The sequence below is a fragment of the Ranitomeya variabilis genome, chromosome 7 (genome assembly GCF_051348905.1).
Source record: "Ranitomeya variabilis isolate aRanVar5 chromosome 7, aRanVar5.hap1, whole genome shotgun sequence".
NCBI classification, from domain to species: domain Eukaryota; kingdom Metazoa; phylum Chordata; class Amphibia; order Anura; family Dendrobatidae; genus Ranitomeya; species Ranitomeya variabilis.
Window position 1 is genome coordinate 109985769 of NC_135238.1, and position 18321 is coordinate 110004089.

Here is an 18321-nt window from a genome sequence, read left to right on the forward strand (position 1 = left end):
ACTGGCACATATGTAGAGGGGACACTGACAATAGGATCTCATGTGTGGGTTATAGACTGGCACATATGTAGAGGTGACACTGACAATAGGATCTCATGTGTGGGTTACAGACTGGCACATATGTAGAGGGGACACTGACAATAGGATCTCATGTGTGGGTTATAGACTGGCACATATGTAGAGGGGACACTGACAATAGGATCTCATGTGTGGGTTATAGACTGGCACATATGTAGAGGGGGCACTGACTATAGGACCCCTCCAGCAGATCTCGGCATCTCAATGGTTGGAGAATGAATGGGACGCTATAGTGGCAAGCCCGCATTCAGTACGTCAGATCCTGATTTCTCCATACTAATCGACTTTGGTTCCTGTGACCTCTAATCTGTGGTTTCCCCCCACATTCAATTAGTTTCCAGAAAACACTGGGAACTTCATGCTCAATGACAGAAAACAACTCCAGCACGAGCCCTACCTGGACCGAGCCCTCAGCATCGCTGCACAGTGACAGAAGAGAGGGAGAACAGCAGCGACTAGAATGGAGGTGATACTGTGAGGGAATTATGTCACCGGAAGGGGCGGGGCGGGGCGGGGCGGGGCGGGGCGGGGCGTCCTTCAGTCCTGTGATGAGTCGACCCGATAGCAGATAGTACGGTTGAGCCTAGACTGTATGGTCTCCTTCCAGGTATATATTCTTGAAGATAGCAGACTGCTGCCTTGCCCTGACTGCAGCCCATACATGGCTCTAGAATAAAAATCCAGAAATTTTTATATTGAGGTTTGGTATTTGTCTGGGGGCTCTGCACCCAGACACTTTCTTTGTGCTGCTCTATTTTTCTTCTGGCTCTAAAATAAGGTATAAATTATTAAAGGGAACCTGTCACCTGAATTTGGCGGGCCCTGGCTCTAAAATAAGGTATAAATTATTAAAGGGAACCTGTCACCTGAATTTGGCGGGCCCTGGCTCTAAAATAAGGTATAAATTATTAAAGGGAACCTGTCACCTGAATTTGGCGGGCCCTGGCTCTAAAATAAGGTATAAATTATTAAAGGGAACCTGTCACCTGAATTTGGCGGGCTCTGTTTACGGTCCGATGGGCGGTGTTTTCTGTTCCTTCATGCACCCCTTCCTTTCCCGCTGTCCGCAATATTGTCTTGCATTTGATTCGGTTTCCTTCGTAGTACATGAGTGCAAAGTATTTTGCTGTGTTCCGGGACATAGTGCGCCGGCGCATGCGCACTAATGCTTTTCGGCTTTGCCCTCAGTTGGGCAAAGCATACTGCGCATACGCAATGCAAGATTGCCTTGCGCACGCGTGTACTACGGAAGAAACCGAATCAAATGCAAGACAATATTGCGGCCAGCGGGAAAGGAAGGGGTGCATAAAAGAACAGAAAACACCGCCCATCGGACCAAAAACAGGGCCCGCCAAATTCAGGTGATAGGTTCCCTTTAAAGCCAGCAGAATATATGGACTCCTGCCAGGTCCTGGTTGTAGCCAATACAGTCTAGTCTGCTCACTGGTGAAGACACTAGACTGTATGGGCTCATGTCAGGTATATATTATTGTAGATACAGACTGTACGGACTCCTGTCAGGTATATATTATTGTAGATACAGACTGTATGGGCTCCTGTCAGGTATATATCATTGTAGATAGAGACTGTATGGGCTCCTGTCAGGTATATATTATTGTAGATACAGACTGTATGGGCTCCTGTCAGGTATATATCATTGTAGATAGAGACTGTATGGGCTCCTGTCAGGTATACAGGTCCTTCTCAAAAAATTAGCATATAGTGTTAAATTTCATTATTTACCATAATGTAATGATTACAATTAAACTTTCATATATTATAGATTCATTATCCACCAACTGAAATTTGTCAGGTCTTTTATTGTTTTAATACTGATGATTTTGGCATACAACTCCTGATAACCCAAAAAACCTGTCTCAATAAATTAGCATATCAAGAAAAGGTTCTCTAAACGACCTATTACCCTAATCTTCTGAATCAACTAATTAACTCTAAACACATGCAAAAGATACCTGAGGCTTTTAAAAACTCCCTGCCTGGTTCATTACTCAAAACCCCCATCATGGGTAAGACTAGCGACCTGACAGATGTCAAGAAGGCCATCATTGACACCCTCAAGCAAGAGGGTAAGACCCAGAAAGAAATTTCTCAACAAATAGGCTGTTCCCAGAGTGCTGTATCAAGGCACCTCAATGGTAAGTCTGTTGGAAGGCAAAAATGTGGTAGAAAACGCTGTACAACGAGAAGAGGTGACCGGACCCTGAGGAAGATTGTGGAGAAGGACCGATTCCAGACCTTGGGGAACCTGAGGAAGCAGTGGACTGAGTCTGGCGTGTGCAGGAAATGGGCTACAGGTGCCGCATTCCCCAGGTAAAGCCACTTTTGAACCATAAACAGCGGCAGAAGCGCCTGACCTGGGCTACAGAGAAGCAGCACTGGACTGTTGCTAAGTGGTCCCAAGTACTTTTTTCTGATGAAAGCAAATTTTGCATGTCATTCGGAAATCAAGGTGCCAGAGTCTGGAGGAAGACTGGGGAGAAGGAAATGCCAAAATGCCTGAAATCCAGTGTCAAGTACCCACAGTCAGTGATGGTGTGGGGTGCCATGTCAGCTGCTGGTGTTGGTCCACTGTGTTTCATCAAGGGCAGGGTCAATGCAGCTAGCTATCAGGAGATTTTGGAGCACTTCATGCTTCCATCGGCTGAAATGCTTTATGGAGATGAAGATTTCATTTTTCAGCACGACCTGGCACCTGCTCACAGTGCCAAAACCACTGGTAAATGGTTTACTGACCATGGTATTACTGTGCTCAATTGGCCTGCCAACTCTCCTGACCTGAACCCCATAGAGAATCTGTGGGATATTGTGAAGAGAAAGTTGAGAGACGCAAGACCCAACACTCTGGATGAGCTTAAGGCCGCTATTGAAGCATCCTGGGCCTCCATAACATCTCAGCAGTGTCACAGGCTGATTGCCTCCATGCCACGCCGCATTGAAGCAGTCATTTCTGCCAAAGGATTCCCGACCAAGTATTGAGTGCATAACTGAACATTATTATTTGATGGTTTTTTTGTTTGGTATTAAAAAACACTTTTATTTGATTGGACGGGTGAAATATGCTAATTTATTGAGACAGGTTTTTTGGGTTATCAGGAGTTGTATGCCAAAATCATCAGTATTAAAACAATAAAAGACCTGACAAATTTCAGTTGGTGGATAATGAATCTATAATATATGAAAGTTTAATTGTAATCATTACATTATGGTAAATAATGAAATTTAACACTATATGCTAATTTTTTGAGAAGGACCTGTATACTATTGTAGATACAGTCTGTATGGGCTCCTGTCAGGTATATACTATTGTAGATACAGTCTGTATGGGCTCCTGTCAGGTATATATTATTATATGTATTATATATTATATTCAATTGTGCTCTTTGGAATTCTCGCTCTGTGTGTAATAAACTCTCCTTCACCCATGATTACTTCCTTTCTAAGGCTCTTAATCTCCTGGCTCTTACTGAAACCTGGATTCAGCAGTCAGACACAACCGCTGCTGCTGCTCTCTCCTATGGTGGACTACACTTTTCTCATACCCCAAGATCAGACAACAGAGCAGGTGGAGGCGTTGGTCTGCTCCTTTCACCCAAATGTACCTTCCAAGTTATCCCCCAAGTACCCTCACTTGTATTCCCTTCCTTTGAGGTCCATGCTGTCAGACTCTACGTCCCCTTCTCCATGCGAGTGGCGGTGGTGTATCGTCCTCCTGGCCCCTCTCATCAGTTCCTGGATCACTTTGCCACCTGGCTTCCACACTTTCTCTCCTGTGACACCCCCACCCTTATCATGGGTGATTTCAACATCCCCATTGCTTCTCCCCTTTCCCCGTCTGCTTCTCACCTTTTATCTCTAACCTCCTCTTTCGGCCTCTCGCAGCATACTAACTCTCCAACGCATGAAGATGGAAACTCCCTTGACTTGGTCTTCTCCCGACTTTGCTCAGTGGATGATTTCACAAACACCCCTCTCCCGCTCTCTGACCACAACCTTCTTTCATTCTCTATCAAGAACTGCCATCCCGCTCAGGTCACCCCCACTTTGCACACTTATAGAAACATACAGGCCATTAACACCCAGAAACTTATGAAGAACTTGCAGTCCTCATTGGCCCCAATCTCCTCCATCTCATGTCCTGATTCTGCTCTGAACCATTACAATGAAACCCTGCAAAGTGCCCTGGATGAAGCTGCTCCTCCTATACATAGAGCAACTCGACACAGACGGCGACAACCGTGGCACACGCTGCAAACACGCTTCCTGCAGCGATGCTCCAGGTGCGCCGAACGTCTGTGGAGAAAATCTAATCTACCCGAAGATTTCATCCATTATAAGTTCATGCTAAAAACATACAACTCTGCCCTTCACCTCTCCAAACAAACCTATTTCAACACCCTCATCACCTCACTGTCCAATAACCCTAAACGTCTCTTCGACACTTTCCAGTCCCTACTCAACCCAAGAGAGCAGGCCCCAACCACAGATCTCTGCGCTGACGATCTGGCCAATTACTTCAAAGAAAAAATTGACCACATTCGACAGGAAATCATCTCCCAATCTCTTCATACCAGGCACTGTCCTCCCTCCCCCACTGCATCTAGTTCACTCTCTGACTTTGAACCAGTTACTGAAGAAGAAGTAAGCAGGCTCCTTGCATCTTCTCGCCCGACCACTTGCACCAGTGACCCCATTCCGTCACATCTCCTCCAGTCCCTTTCCCCGGCTGTCACCTCTCACATAACAAAAATATTCAACCTTTCCCTTACTTCCGGTATTTTTCCCTCCTCATTTAAGCATGCCATCATACATCCATTACTTAAAAAACCCTCCCTCGACCAAAACTGTGCCGCTAATTATAGACCTGTCTCTAATCTTCCCTTCATCTCTAAACTCCTGGAACGCCTGGTCCACTCCCGTCTTACCCGCTATCTCTCAGATTACTCTCTTCTCGACCCTCTTCAATCTGGCTTCCGCTCTTTACACTCTACTGAAACTGCCCTCACTAAAGTCTTTAATGACCTACTAACAGCTAAATCTAATGGTCACTACTCCATGCTAATTCTATTGGATCTTTCCGCAGCATGCGACACTGTGGATCATCAGCTCCTCCTCACTATGCTCCGCTCCATCGGGATCAAGGACACCGTTCTCTCTTGGTTCTCCTCCTATCTCTCTGACCGATCCTTCACTGTATGTTTTGCTGGTTCCTCCTCCTCTCACCTTCCCCTTACTGTTGGGGTTCCTCAAGGATCAGTCCTAGGCCCCCTCCTCTTCTCTTTGTATACTGCCCCTATTGGACAAACAATCAGTAGATTTGGGTTCCAGTACCATCTCTATGCTGATGACACCCAATTATACACCTCTTCTCCTGCTTTCACTCCGACCTTCTTAGAAAACACCAGTGATTGTCTTACCGCTGTCTCTAACATCATGTCCTCCCTCTATCTGAAACTGAACCTGTCAAAAACTGAACTCCTCGTGTTCTCTCCCTCTACTAACCTACCTTTGCCTGACATTGCCATCTCCGTGTGCGGTTCAATCATTACTCCAAAGCAACATGCCCGCTGCCTTGGGGTCATCCTTGATTCCGAGCTTTCATTCACCCCCCACATCCGATCACTGGCTCGCTCTTCTTATCTGCATCTCAAAAACATTTCTAGAATTCGCCCTTTTCTTACTTTCGACTCTGCAAAAACTCTTACTGTTTCTCTTATTCATTCCCGTCTGGACTATTGTAACTCTCTACTAATCGGCCTACCTCTTACCAAACTCTCCCCGCTCCAATCTGTCCTGAATGCTGCTGCCAGGATCATATTCCTCACCAACCGTTACACCGATGCCTCTAGCTTGTGCCAGTCATTACACTGGCTACCCATCCACTCCAGAATCCAGTACAAAACTACTACCTTCATCCACAAAGCACTCCATGGCTCAGCACCACCCTACATCTCCTCTCTGGTCTCAGTCTACCACCCTACCCGTGCCCTCCGCTCCGCTAATGACCTCAGGTTAGCATCCTCAATAATCAGAACCTCCCACTCCTGTCTCCAAGACTTTACACGTGCTGCGCCGATTCTTTGGAATGCACTACCTAGGTTAATACGATTAATCCCCAATCCCCACAGTTTTAAGCGTGACCTAAAAACGCATTTGTTCAGACTGGCCTACCGCCTCAACGCATTAACCTAACTATCCCTGTGTGGCCTATTAACCCCTTCATGACCCAGCCTATTTTGGCCTTAATGACCTTGCCGCTTTTTGCAATTCTGACCAGTGTCCCTTTATGAGGTAATAACTCAGGAACGCTTCAACGGATCCTAGCGATTCTGAGATTGTTTTTTCGTGACATATTGGGCTTCATGTTAGTGGTAAATTTAGGTCGATAATTTCTGAGTTTATTTGTGAAAAAAAACGGAAATTTGGCAAAAATGTTGAAAATTTCGCAATTTTCACATTTTTAATTTTTATTCTGTTAAACCAGAGAGTTATGTGACACAAAATAGTTAATAAATAACATTTCCCACATGTCTACTTTACATCAGCACAATTTTGGAAACAAATTTTTTTTTTTGCTAGGAAGTTATAAGGGTTAAAATTTGACCAGTGATTTCTCATTTTTACAACAAAATTTACAAAACCATTTTTTTTAGGGACCACCTCACATTTGAAGTCAGTTTGAGGGTTCTATATGGCTGAAAATACCCAAAAGTGACACCATTCTAAAAACGGCACCCCTCAAGGTGCTCAAAAGCGCATTCAAGAAGTTTATTAACCCTTCAGGTGTTTCACAGCAGCAGAAGCAACATGGAAGTAAAAAATGAACATTTAACTTTTTAGTCACAAAAATGATCTTTTAGCAACAATTTTTTTATTTTCCCAAGGGTAAAAGGAGAAACTGGACCACGAACGTTGTTGTCCAATTTGTCTTGAGTACGCTGATACCTCATATGTGTGGGTAAACCACTGTTTGGGCGCACGGCAGGGCTCGGAAGGGAAGGAGCGCCATTTGACTTTTTCAATGAAAAATTGGCTCCAATCTTTAGCGGACACCATGTCGCGTTTGGAGAGCCCCCGTGTGCCTAAACATTGGAGCTCCCCCACAAGTGACCCCATTTTGGAAACTAGACCCCCCAAGGAACTTATCTAGAAGCATAGTGAGCACTTTAAACCCCCAGGTGCTTCACAAATTGATCTGTAAAAATGAAACAGTACTTTTTTTTCACAAAAAAATTATTTTAGCCTCAGTTTTTTCATTTTCACATGGGCAACAGGATAAAATGGATCCTAAAATTTGTTGGACAATTTCTCCTGAGTACAACGATACCTCACATGTGGGGGTAAACCACTGTTTGGGCACATGGTAAGGCTCGGAAGGGAAGGAGCGCCATTTGACTTTTTGAATGAAAAATTATCTCCATCGCTAGCAGACACCATGTCACGTTTGGAGAGCCCCCGTGTGCCTAAACATTGGAGCTCCCCCACAAGTGACCCATTTTGGAAACTAGACCCCCCCCCCCCCCCCCCAAGGAACTTATCTAGAAGCATAGTGAGCAATTTAAACCCCCAGGTGCTTCACAAATTGATCCGTAAAAATGAAACAGTACTTTTTTTTCACAAAAAAATTATTTTAGCCTCAGTTTTTTCATTTTCACATGGGCAACAGAATAAAATGGATCCTAAAATTTGTTGGACAATTTCTCCTGAGTACAACGATACCTCACATGTGGGGGTAAACCACTGTTTGGGCACATGGTAAGGCTCGGAAGGGAAGGAGCGCCATTTGACTTTTTGAATGAAAAATTATCTCCATCGCTAGCAGACACCATGTCACGTTTGGAGAGCCCCCGTGTGCCTAAACATTGAAGACCCCATTTTGGAAACTAGACCCCCCAAGGAACTTATCTAGATGCATAGTGAGCACATATAACCCCCAGGTGCTTCACAGAAGTTTATAACGCAGAGCCGTGAAAATAATAAATGTGTTTCCTTTCCTCAAAAATATTTTTTTAGCCCAGAATTTTTTATTTTTGCAAGGGTAACAGGAGAAATTTGACCCCAAAAGTTGTTGTCCAGTTTCTCCTGAGTACGCTGATACCCCATATGTGGGGGTAAACCACTGTTTTGGCACACGTCGGGGTTTGGAAGGGAAGTAGTGACGTTTTGAAATGCAGACTTTGATGGAATGTTCTGCGGGCGTCAGGTTGCGTTTGCAGAGCCCCTGATGTGCCTAAACAGTAGGAACTCCCCACAAGTGACTCCATTTTGGAAACTAGACCCCCAAGGGAACTTATCTAGATGTGTGGTGAGCACTTTGAACCCCCAAGTGCTTCACAGAAGTTTATAACGCAGAGCCGTGAAAATAATAAATGTGTTTCCTTTCCTCAAAAATATTTTTTTAGCCCAGAATTTTTTATTTTTGCAAGGGTAACAGGAGAAATTTGACCCCAAAAGTTGTTGTCCAGTTTCTCCTGAGTACGCTGATACCCCATATGTGGGGGTAAACCACTGTTTGGGCACATGCCGGGGCTCGGAAGGGAAGTAGTGACGTTTTGGAATGCAGACTTTGATGGAATGGTCTGCGGGCATCATGTTACGTTTGCAGAGCCCCTGATATGCCTAAACAGTAGAAACCCCCCACACGTGACCCCATTTTGGAAACTAGACCCCCCAAGGAACTTATCTAGATGTGTGGTGAGCACGTTCAACCCCCAAGAGCTTCACAGAAGTTTACAACGCAGAGCCGTGAAAATAAAAAATCATTTTTCTTTCCTCAAAAAAGATGTTTTAGCAAGCAATTTTTTATTTTCACAAGGGTAACAGGAGAAATTGGACCCCAATATTTGTTGCCCAGTTTGTTGTGAGTACGCTGATACCCCATATGTGGGGGTAAACCACTGTTTGGGCACACGTCAGGGCTCGGAAGGGAAGTAGTGACATTTGAAATGCAGACTTTGATGGAATGGTCTGCGGGCATCACGTTGCATTTGCAGAGCCCCTGATGTGCCTAAACAGTAGAAACACCCCACAAGTGACCCCATTTTGGAAACTAGACCCCCCAAGGAACTTATCTAGATGTGTGATGAGCACGTTCAACCCCCAAGTGCTTCACAGAAGTTAATAACGCAGAGCCGTGAAAATAAAAAATAATTGTTCTTTCCTCAAAAATTGTTTTAGCAAGTAATTTTTTATTTTTGCAAGGTAACAGGAGAAATTGGACCCCAAGAGTTGTTGCCCAGTTTGTCCTGAGTACGCTGGTACCCCAAATGTGGGGGTACACCACTGTTTGGGCGCACGTCGGGGCTTGGAAGGGAGGGAGCACCATTTGACTTTTTGAACGCAAGATTGGCTGGAATCAATGGTGGCGCCATGTTGCGTTTGGAGACCCCTGATGTGCCTAAACAGTGGAAACCCCTCAATTCTAACTTCAACACTAACCCCAACACACCCCTAATCCTAATCCCAACTGTAGCCATAACCCTAATCACAACCCTAACCCCAACACACCCGTAACCCTAATTCCAACCCTAATCCTAGCCCTAATCCCAACCCTAACCCTAATCCCAACCCTAACCACAACTGTAACCCCAACACACCCCTAACCCTATCCGTAACCCTAACCACAAGCCTAATTTTAACCCTATTTCCAACCCTAGCCCTAATTCCAACCCTAACCCTAAGGCTATGTGCCCACGTTGCGGATTCGTGTGAGATTTTTCCGCACGATTTTTGTAAAATGTGCAGGTAAAAGGCACTGCGTTTTACCTGCGGATTTACAGCGGATTTCCAGTGTTTTTTTGTGCGGATTTCACCTGCGGATTCCTATTGAGGAACAGGTGTAAACGCTGCGGAATCCTCACAAAGAATTGACATGCTGCGGAAAATACAACGCAGCGTTTCTGCACGGAATTTTCCGCACCATGGGCACAGCGGATTTGGTTTTCCATAGGTGTACATGGTACTGTAAACCTGATGGAAAACTGCTACGAATTCGCAGCGGCCAATCCGCTGCGGATCTGCGGCCAATCCGCTGTGGATCCGCGGCCAATCCGCTGCGGATCCGCGGCCAAATCCGCACTGTGTGCACATGCCATAACCCTAACCCTACCCCTAACCCTACCCCTAGTTCTAACCCTAGTTCTAACCCTAACCCTAGTGGAAAAAGAAAAAAAAAATATTTTCTTTATTTTATTATTGTCCCTACCTATAGGGGTGATAAAGGGGGGGGGTTATTTATTATTTTTTTTATTTTGATTGCTGTGATAGAACCTACCACAGCGATCAAAATGTACTTGTAACTCATCTGCCGGCCGGCAGATTCGGCGGGCACACTGCGCATGCGCCCGCCATTTTGGACGATGGCGGCGCCCAAGGAGAAGACGGACCGACTTCGGGAGGCTCGGTAAGTATGAGGGGGTGGTGGGGGGTTGGATCGGAGCACGGGGGGGGATCGGAGGACGGGGGGAGCGGACAGGAGCACGGGGGAGTGGACAGGAGCACGGGGGAGCGGACAGGGGGACGGAGGGGGTACCGGATAGAACGGAGGACTGGGGAGGAGATCGGGGGCGGTGGGGGGGGGCAGAACATGATTTCCAGCCATAGCAGATGCTATTGCAGAATCGGCCATGGCTGGATTGCAATATTTCACCATTTTCATAGGTGAAATATTGCAAATTGCTCTGATTGGCTGTTGCACTTTCAACAGCCAATCAGAGCGATCGTAGCCACGTGGGGGCAAAGCCACCCCCCCTGGGCTGAAGTACAACTCCCCCTCTCCCTGCAGATCGGGTGAAATAGGAGTTAACCCTTTCACCCGATCTGCAGGGACGCAATCAATCCATGACGCCACATAGGCGTCATGGGTCGGATTGGCACCGACTTTCATGACGCCTGCGTGGCGTCAAAGGTCGGGAAGGGGTTAAAAATAGAAAGAAAAAAAAACATAATCAGGTTCCTCGCATCGTGTTCTCATACACTTTATGCAGTTAATAGCACTCTGTGTCTGTACTGCTACCTACTTAGGCTGTTAACTGGTTCATGCAGCTTTACATGAACACCCGAGCCTTACACTATGGCTGGTCTGAACAACGAAAGCAATTGTTACCATCCACCTCTCGTGTCTCCCCCTTTTCCTCATAGTTTGTAAGCTTGCGAGCAGGGCCCTCATTCCTCCTGGTATCTATTTTGAACTGTGATTTCTGTTATGCTGTAATGTCTATTGTCTGTACAAGTCCCCTCTATAAGTTGTAAAGCGCTGCGGAATATGTTGGCGCTATATAAATAAAAGTTATTAAAAATTATTATTATATTATTGTAGAGACTGTATGGGCTCCTGTCAGGTATATACTATTGTAGATATAGTCTGTATGGGCTCCTGCCAGGTATATATTATTGTAGATACAGACTGTATGGGCGCCTGTCAGGTATATATTATTGTAGATACAGTCTGTATGGGCTCCTTTCAGGTATCCATTACTGTAGATATAGACTGTATGGGCTCCTGTCAGGTATATATTATTGTAGATATAGACTGTATGGGCTCCTATCAGGTATATACTATTGTAGATACAGTATGGGCTCCTGTCAGGTATATATTATTGTAGATACAGTCTGTATGGGCTCTTGTCAGGTATATATTATTGTAGATGCAGACTGTATGGACTACTTTCAGGTATATATTATTGTAGATGCAGACTGTATGGGCTCCTTTCAGGTATATATATATTATTGTAGATACAGACTGTATGGGCTCCTGTCAGGTATGTATTATTGTAGATACAGTGTAACGAAGTGACTGACCCAGTATAAAAACGACCCAACCGTAGGTCTGTCACGAACAGCACAACACACAAGGGAACTTCGGGACACAATTACGACTGTGGGCCCTGTCGGTAGGGACTGGGGGAATGGGCACATCCTGCACTGGCCTGCAGATGTCCCCTGATCTTACTACCGTCCCTATACGGGTTCTTTCAACCCGTCGCCAACCAGGATACCTAGTCCCTCACTTGCCCTGCACTTATCCCTAAGTAGGGAACTGGCAGGTGAGAGCACTGGTCCCACCGCTGCACTAATATAACACGGGGTAAAGGATATACAGAAAAAGGAAAACAACACTTAGCTTAAAGCTGCAAGGCACAGCACAGCGGGAAGAAACACCAGATCCACCGGACACAGCAGTAGAACAACTGTTCCCAGCAAGCTCCTACTCCCAGCTTGGTCGCTGAGAATGAACTAACACCGACAGTCAGCTGATGAACCAGGTGACCTCTTAAAAGATGGAGGGAGTGGTCACCACCAACATCAGCTGACCCCGCAGCAATGCAATAACACCAGTGGCCACCGGTGGGGGGGCTACTGCATTAACACCCGATGACCAGAAAGGAAAAAAGATCTTAAACTGAGGGAAACCAGATCTGCCACAAATCCAAAATTGGATTGTGACAGTACCCCTCTTTCAATGAGGGACCTCTGAACCCTCAACACTGGACCTCACCAGTAAACGACCTCCAGTGAGGACATCTCGATTCACCAGAGTTCACCTCTTCAGTCACCTGACCCTCAGGTTTACGGTGGACACAGCACGATGGAGATGACAGTGTAGGCGGCACAAATCTCCAGAGCGCCGACCTGTGGAAAGAGTTGTGTATGGGCATTACTGAGGGTAACTCCAACTGGTAAGTCTTCGGACTGACAATAGCTGATACCCAATATGACCCGCTTACCCTCGAACTCCAGATTCCAGTTCCGCACTTCCACCTGATATTTTTGGTAGACACCCATACGTAATCATTCACACACAGGTCCGGACCTGAACGTTTATTTTCACGCATGCATCTGCCACAAGATGGTGAACTCTTTACAGAACTGACAACAGAGGCGTCCCCCTGTGTCACCAAACTCACACCCCCACTATGCACCAGGGGAACCACCACCCTCCTCTGACGCCTCCTCCTAAGAGGTCTCTGACATACCGGGTTAGCATGTAGTGAGGGGAGTAGGGGCAAGACTCTTCCCTTCAAGCACTTCTACTGCCCCCACTGGAGAAGAAGGGATAGGTTGTAGAAAAACGGCAGATATCATAGCTCCCGGGCAGCAGTCCTCACACGACTGCCCCCAGCTGACTACTTCCCTGGACCGCCAGTCTATGACCTGGTTGTGTCTTTTCAACCAAGGAAGTTCCAAGACCATGGGAGTTTGTGTGCCCTCCAAGACGTAGCATGACAGAGACTCTTCATGACAGGCTCCTATACTCAGATGTATATGGTCTACGACTTGGGTAATGCTCCCCTGGCTGAGCGGGGCAGAGTCAATGGCCTGGACGCTTAGTGGTCTCGCCAGCGTCCTACTCATCAGGCCATGTGTTATAGACCTGGTGGTTAGGAGCACCCGGAATGACCTGATGGTTAAACTAGAAATATGGACAAGCTCTGGGGAAGTGGGAACTCTGCTGACCGCAAACCCTACTCCTATCACACACACTAGAAATAGCCGTGGAGCGTACCTAGATGCCTCTTCACAGCCTAAGAGCTAACTACCCCTAAAGATAGAAATATAAGCCTTACCTTGCCTCAGAGAAATTCCCCAAAGGAAAAGGCAGCCCCCACATATATTAACTGTGAGTTAAGAGGAAAGTCACAAACACAGGAATGAAACAGGTTTTAGCAAAGGAGGCCAGTCTTCACTAAATAGAGGATAGAAAAGGGAACTATGCGGTCAGCACAAAAAAACTACAAAAACCACGGAGAGTGTGCAAAAAGACCTCCACACCGACTCACGGTGTGGAGGTGCAACTCTGCACCCCCAGAGCTTCCAGCTAGCAAGGAAATATCATGATAGCAAGCTGGACTAGAATTTAGCAGTACTAAGGCTACGTTCACATTTGCGGTCCTCGCCGCAGCGTCGGGCGCCGCAGCGGCGCCGCATGCGTCATGCGCCCCTATATTTAACATGGGGGCGCATGGACATGCGGCGCACTTGCGTTTTGCGCCGCATGCGTCGCTGCGGCGCCCGCGTCGGTGCGCAGAGCACGCAGCAAGTTGCATTTTTGCTGCGTCCAAATTCAATGAAAAAAACGACGCATGCGGCGCAAAACGCAGCGTTGTGCATGCGTTTTGCTGCGTTTTTATTTGCGTTGTGCGTTGCGGCGCCGACGCTGCGGCGCACAACGCAAATGTGAACGTAGCCTAAGAAACATATTCAGGAAACAGCAACAACAAATGAACTAGTAGGAACTTAGCTCCTGCTGAAGTAGACAGGTCATCAGAGAAGTCCAAGAGAGATCTGAACCAATACTGAGACATTGACAGCTGGCATGAAGTAACGATCTGAGTGGAGCTAAATAGGGAAGCCAGCATAGCAATAAACGAGGCAGCTGAGAAAGCCAACCTCAAGGACCAGCAATTCCCCTCAAAGCCACCAGAGGGAGTCCAAGGACAGAACTCACCACAGTACCATTCATGACCACAGGAGGGAGTCCGAGAACGGAATTCACAACAGCCATGGGTCTGGACAAAATGAGCATCCACCAAATTGACTCGTGCTCCACTGTCTACAAGCACCGGAATATTCTCAGTTACCCCCCCAACAACCACCTCAGCAGGTAAGGTACACTAAGACGAGAAAATGGAGGAACTATACACTCCCTGGTCGCTTTCCTCCACACGGCCAGGGAGACGCGGCTTCTTAGGTGGAACAGGAATTTTGGCGCGAGCTGGGCAGACATTGATAAAATGACCGGTCTGCCCACAATAAAAACATGCCCTCACACCACGGCGAACCGCAGACAACCCCATTTGGGAACCAACTCCTCCCACCTGCATGGGTTTGTCCGCCTGGACAGGTGTATCCTCCTCCCTAGCAAGGACTACAGGGGGCACATTTGGTTTATGCCTCACCCTCAAGCGTCTGTCCACCCGGATAGCAAGGGACATGTCGGCTTCCAACGACCTGGGGGTGGCGTACTGTACCAGAGTATCTTGCAACCTAGGGGACAGACCCTGCACAAAATGGCTCCTAAGGGCAGGGTCATTCCACTGATTGTCAGTTGCCCACCTCCTAAACTCTGAACAGTAGTCCTCAGCCGGCCCCCCTGCTTGATCTTACGGAGTCGGGATTCCGCCAAGGAGACGCCATCCGGATCACCATATACCAGAGACTGACCATAGAGATGGAGAACCGGTCAGCAGGGAGAAGGCCCAGGACTGGGGATCACCCTTAATCCCATATGACGTACTATCCCGTCGAGGTGGGGTGGGCCCTTATGACCACCGACGGGATAGTACGTCATATGCGATCGGCCACGCTCAAGGGGGGAGCGCGGCCGGGTGTCAGCTGACTATCGCAGCTGGCATCCGGCACTATGTGCCAGGAGCGGTCACGGACCGCTCCTGGCACATTAACCCCCGGAAACACTGAGATCAAACATGATCGCAGCGTTCCGGCGGTACAGGCAAGCATCGCGCAGGGAGGGGGCTCCCTGCGGGCTTCCCTGAGACCCTCGGTGCAAGGCGATGTGCTCACCTTGTACCGAGCGTCTCATCCCTGCAGGCACCGGTTCCAAAATGGCCGTGGAGCTACATCCGGGTCCTGCAGGGAGGTGGCTTACCAGCGCCTGCTCAGAGCAAGCGCTGGTAAGCCTGCTGCCCTGCATGTCAGATTGCTGATCAGACACAGTGCTCTGCAAAGTGTCAGATCAGCGATCTGAGCCTATAACATGATGCAATGTTATAAAGTAAAAAAAAAAATATTCACATGTGTAAAAAAAAAAAATTCCTAAATAAAGGAAAAAAATATATATATATTGTTCACATAAATACATTTCTTTATCTAAATAATTAAAAAAAACAATACAAGTACACATATTTAGTATTGCCGTGTCCGTAAAACCCCACCTATAAAACTGTCCCGCTAGTTAACCCCTTCAGTGAGCGCAGTTAAAAAAAAAAAAACGAGACAAAAAAAAACGCTTTATTATCATACCACCTAACAAAAAGTGGAATAACACTGGATCAAAAAGACGGATATAAATAACCATGGTACCGCTGAAAATGTCTTCTTGTCCCACAAAAAACGAGCTGCCATACAGCATCATTAGCGAAAAAATAAGAAAGTTATAGTCCTCAGAATAAAGCGATGCAAAAATAATTATTTGTTCTATAAAATAGTTTTTATCGTATAAAAGCGCCAAAACATTAAAAAATGATATAAATGAGGTATCGCTTTATCAATTTTACCAAGACTAGAACGGTATAAATGGCCCCCCCCCAAAAAAAAAAAAAAAAATCATGAATAGCTGTTTTTTGGTCATTCTGCCTCACAAAAGTCGGAATAAAAAGCGATCAAAAAATGTCACGTGCTCGAAAATGTTACCAGTAAAAACGGCAACTTGTCCCGCAAAAAACAAGACCTCACATGAGTCTGTGGACCAAAATATGGAAAAATTATAGCTCTCAAAATGTGGAGACGCAAAAACGATTTTTTTTTGCAATAAAAAGCATATTTTAGTGTGTGACGGCTGCCAATCATAAAAATCCGCTAAAAAACCCCAGTATAAATAGTAAATCAAACCACCCTTCATCACCCCCTTAGTTAGGGAAAAACAATAAAATTAAAAAAATGTATTTCCATTTTCCCATTAGGGTTAGGGTTGGGGCTAGGGTTAGGGTTGTAGGCTAGGGTTAGGGTTTCAATTAGAATTGGGGGTTTCCACTGTTTAGGAACATCAGGGGCTCTCCAAACGCGACATGGCGTCCGATCTAAATTCCAGCCAATTATGTGTTGAAAAAGTAAAACAGTGCTCCTTCCCTTCCGAGCTATCCCGTGCGCCAAAAAGTGTTTACCCCAATATATGGGGTATCAGCGTACTCAGGACAAATTGGACAACAACTTTCGGGGTCCAATTTCTCTTGTTACCCTTGGGAAAATAAAAATTTGGGGGGCTAAAAAAACATTTTTGTGGGAAAAAATGATTTTTTATTTTCACGGCTCAGCGTTATAAACTGTAGTGAAACACTTGGGGGTTCAAAGTTCTCACAACACATCTAGATAAGTGCCTTGGGGGGGTCTCGTTTCCAATATGGGGTCACTTGTGGGGGTTTCTAATGTTTAGTTACATCAGGGGCTCTGCAAATGCAACGTGACGCCTGCAGACCAATCTATTTAAGTCTGCATTCCAAATGGCGCTCCTTCCCTTCCGAGCTCTGCCATGCGCACAAACGGTGGTTCCCCCCCACATATGGGGTATCAGCGTACTCAGGACAAATTGGACAACAACTTTTGGGGTTTAATTTCTCCTGTTACCCTTGGGAAAATACAAAACTGGGGGCTAAAAAATATTTTTTGTGGGAAAAAAAATAATTTTTATTTTCAAGGCTCTGCGCTATAAACTGTAGTGAAATACTTGGGGGTTCAAAGCTCTCGCAACACATGTAGATAAGTTCCTTAGGGGGTCTATTTTCCAATATTGTGTCACTTGTGGGGGGTTCCAATGTTTAGGCACATCAGTGGCTCTCCAAGCGCAACATGGCGTCCCATCTCAATTCCTGTCAATTTTGCATTAAAAAGTCAAACGGCACTCCTTCCCTTCCGAGCTCTGCCATGCGCCCCAAACAGTGGTTTACCCCCACATATGGGGTATCAGCGTACTCAGGACAAATTGCACAACAACTTTTGGGGTCCAATTTCTTCTCTTACCCCTGGGAAAATAGTAAATTGGGGGAGAAAGGATCATTTTTGTGAAAAAATGATTTTTTTTATTTTTACGGCTCTGCATTAAAAACTTCTGTGAAGCACTTGGTGGGTCAAAGTGCTCACCACACATCTAGATAAGTTCCTTAGGGGGTCTACTTTCCAAAATGGTGTCACTTGTGGAGGGTTTCAATGTTTAGGCACATCAGTGGCTCTCCAAACGCAACATGGCGTCCCATCTCAATTCCAGTAATTTTGCATTGAAAAGTCAAATAGCACTCCTTCCCTTTCGAGCTCTGCCATGCGCCCAAACAGTGGTTTACCCTCACATATGGGGTACTCAGGACAAATTGGACAACAACTTTCGGGGTCCAATTTCTCTTGTTACCCTTGGGAAAATAAAAATTTGGGGGGCTAAAAAAACATTTTTTTTGGGAAAAAATGATTTTTTATTTTCACGGCTCAGCGTTATAAACTGTAGTGAAACACTTGGGGGTTCAAAGTTCTCACAACACATCTAGATAAGTGCCTTGGGGG

General features: G+C 46.1%; 2 protein-coding genes across 5 annotated transcripts in view; one reads left to right on the forward strand and one right to left on the reverse strand.

The window, feature by feature from the left end:
- HIBCH (3-hydroxyisobutyryl-CoA hydrolase) overlaps nt 1-593 on the reverse strand; it is a 962330-nt gene extending 961737 nt beyond the window's left edge. For 2 of the 4 annotated variants that reach the window (XM_077275661.1, XM_077275658.1), the window contains exon 1: nt 476-591. In XM_077275661.1, the coding sequence (XP_077131776.1) occupies nt 476-495 (20 nt within the window). In that variant the 5' untranslated portion in view covers nt 496-591. Of the gene's footprint in view, nt 1-475 lie in introns of all 4 variants that reach the window. The other 2 variants (XM_077275660.1, XM_077275657.1) reach the window with 2 other exon arrangements.
- Nucleotides 594-603: 10 nt separating this feature from the next.
- Nucleotides 604-18321, forward strand: part of INPP1 (inositol polyphosphate-1-phosphatase) — a 410629-nt gene continuing 392911 nt past the window's right edge. Inside the window, exon 1 of the mRNA XM_077275654.1 lies at nt 604-685. The gene's annotated coding sequence lies outside the window, so the exon portion shown is untranslated. The remainder of the gene's footprint in view (nt 686-18321) is intronic.